Source organism: Gadus morhua, chromosome 3 (assembly GCF_902167405.1).
Source record: "Gadus morhua chromosome 3, gadMor3.0, whole genome shotgun sequence".
NCBI classification, from domain to species: domain Eukaryota; kingdom Metazoa; phylum Chordata; class Actinopteri; order Gadiformes; family Gadidae; genus Gadus; species Gadus morhua.
This window is the reverse complement of record NC_044050.1, coordinates 11149078-11151577: the sequence shown is the minus strand read 5'-3', so window position 1 is coordinate 11151577 and position 2500 is coordinate 11149078. Positions and strand designations below refer to the sequence as shown.

Below are 2500 nucleotides of genomic sequence, written 5' to 3'. Positions count from 1 at the left end.
TGTCAGCCTGTCTGTCAGCATGTCTGTCTAACAGTCAGTCTGTATGTGTGTCTAACTCTCACTCTGTCTGTCTCCCTAGAAACTGCTGGAAACTCAGAAACAATTGCGTTCCCAGATCTCCAACTTCACCTTCAACCTGGGCTTCTCTGGGAAGTTCTACCACACAGGTACGTGTGTGTGTGTATCTTACCAGGCGGCATTGGTATGGGTCGTGGATGACTCATTGTCGCCTAAACACATTGTCCTAGTCTGGGACAATAATACTTACAATACAATTCAATTGAAGCTCGGTGTAGGACAACAACAAAGGCAACAAAGACAAATGTAAATTGTGTGATGCTACTCTTCAGTTTACCAGTAGTACTACTAGCAAAATGCTGTAGCACATTAAGAACCCGGGTGTCATGTCTGAGAATGACTCGCAGCCAAAGATCACATTGCTGCTAGCCAGGGAGAAAAAGTGTAATGTGCACCAGTACTAGGCCGTCACCCAGTCGGTGTGCCGAGTGATGGAGACCGACAGTCAGTGTGGGGGAGGGCAAGGGATTGAAAGAGCTTGTTCGGTACCTTGAGCCCGAGTATGTAGTGCCATGGAGAGCTACTGAGACCAAACATATTGAAACACACTTTTGGTGCCAAAGCTCATTGAGTCAATGGAGCGCGGAACTAAAAGGAAAGCGCCTCTTTCTCGCATTTACAATTATTTTGTGTTTTTTCCTGAAAAGATGGAACGGTCTATTTAGAGCAATATTTGCCAAAACTGACACCCCTACTTTTCAGAGAGCAAAGCACACATAATGTAGCATAACTTGATTCATATCGGACTCAAGTCTGTTATGTGGAAAACTCTAAAACATTAATACGCCTGTCCCGAAATGACAGTATGAATCAGGCTTCAGTCTGCATGATCCGCTGGGCTAGAGGTTGATTAATAATAAACAAGAATTGATGGTCTGTAACGTTGCATGAAAAAAATTATAAAATCGATGCAAATCCAGATTCAGTTGTGTCAACTTTACTAACAGGAATCAAGACGATTCTACCAACACACGTTTGAAGCTAGGGGAAATGCAGCCAGGCCCGGTGTCCCTTGACCTCTGCCCGGTGTTTGATCAGCGACCGGTGACCACGGGGTCACGGTTTGTACCCTCTCCGGGAGCGGAGGCGCCGCGCTCATGAATCAGGTCATGCTTGACGACCAGCGCCTGCTCTTTGACGTGGTGAAGAGCCGTGACACATGGCCCTGATACTTAATGAGTAATACATTACTCCTGTTAGCCGACACAGTCCTTAATGGCCCCTTAGCCTACCACAAGGTGTGATGTTTATTAGCCATTAGCAGTCTGATGAATGAACCAGCCTAGCGCTTGGTGAGTACGCCGGTCTCTTGTCATGAAGGGGTGGATTTTTAAATAACTTGGAATGGATAATCATCATCACGCACGGTGGCAGAATAGGAGCTCTTTAACAACTCTTTATATATTTATTTATTTTCTGTCTCAGTGTGTTCCCATGAAAACAATTACAAAAAACATTTGGCCGTGTGAAACAAGGCCTCGTGTCTAGCGCTTTTCCCCTGATGGGAATAGAATGAAAAAAAATAGGCTATTGTTGGGGCTGGCATTTAACGTGGTACTCTGAGGTACACCCTGTACTCTCAGACAGGGACGTAGCACTAAATATTCGTTCATTTTTATTTTGTCCTATTTTATGGTACGATAATATTAGGGATAACAGAACACATTTGATTGTGTAATTTGTTATAGTTGATTCATTGATGGAGTCATTGAGAATGCTGATCTCGGTGTGATCAAATATTGTCAGAAGGTGCACAGTTTTCAATTATGCTACTGTACATGTAAACACAAACGTTTCATTGTCCTCATTGCACTAAAATCTCTTCTAGGCTTGGCTGAAACTGTCTTAAAATAGCTTTTTGGCAAACTAAAAAGGAATACAGTGCTATTGCTATCATTAGGAACCTTGAACTCTGATCCTGTTGAACAGAAGATTGATGCACCGTTGGCTTATTTTTTCAAAGGTGTACTTAGAACATAACAACCTCAAGTAGTTCAGTCATCCGGTTCCATGTACCGCTGATACCATGAGGGAAATCGGAAACAATTCCAGCAACATTTATATTCCCCTCAATCCTACTGATTTTTCCCTGAAATGGTCAGGAAGCCATCTTGTATGGGGCCACACAATTGGCTTCAACTGCGGCCAACTGAAACGAATGGGGTCGATGTTTCTGAGTTTGATACATTATTTCTATGGTATCTTTCAATCATGTATCTTGACGTATACAATGATGAAAACAATAGTGTGTGTGTTTGTGTGTGTGTGTGGCCGTGTGTGTGGTTGCATGTGTGTTTGTGTGCATGTGTGCGCATGCGTGTGTGTGTGCGTGTGTGTGCGTGCATGTGTTTTCATGTGTGTGCGTGCAGGCACCGTGGAGGAGGACGAGGGCGACGATCTGCTGCTGAAGTACGTGGATGAG

At 43.9% G+C, this 2500-nt stretch overlaps 1 protein-coding gene across 1 annotated transcript in view; it reads left to right on the top strand.

Annotated features, from left to right (window-relative positions):
- Window positions 1-2500, top strand: part of ndst3 (N-deacetylase/N-sulfotransferase (heparan glucosaminyl) 3) — a 59118-nt gene that overhangs the window by 20586 nt on the left and 36032 nt on the right. Inside the window, exons 3-4 of the mRNA XM_030351817.1 lie at window positions 80-167; window positions 2448-2500. The exon at window positions 2448-2500 is cut by the window's right edge and continues 102 nt beyond it. Of these exons, the coding sequence (XP_030207677.1) occupies window positions 80-167; window positions 2448-2500 (141 nt within the window). The remainder of the gene's footprint in view (window positions 1-79; window positions 168-2447) is intronic.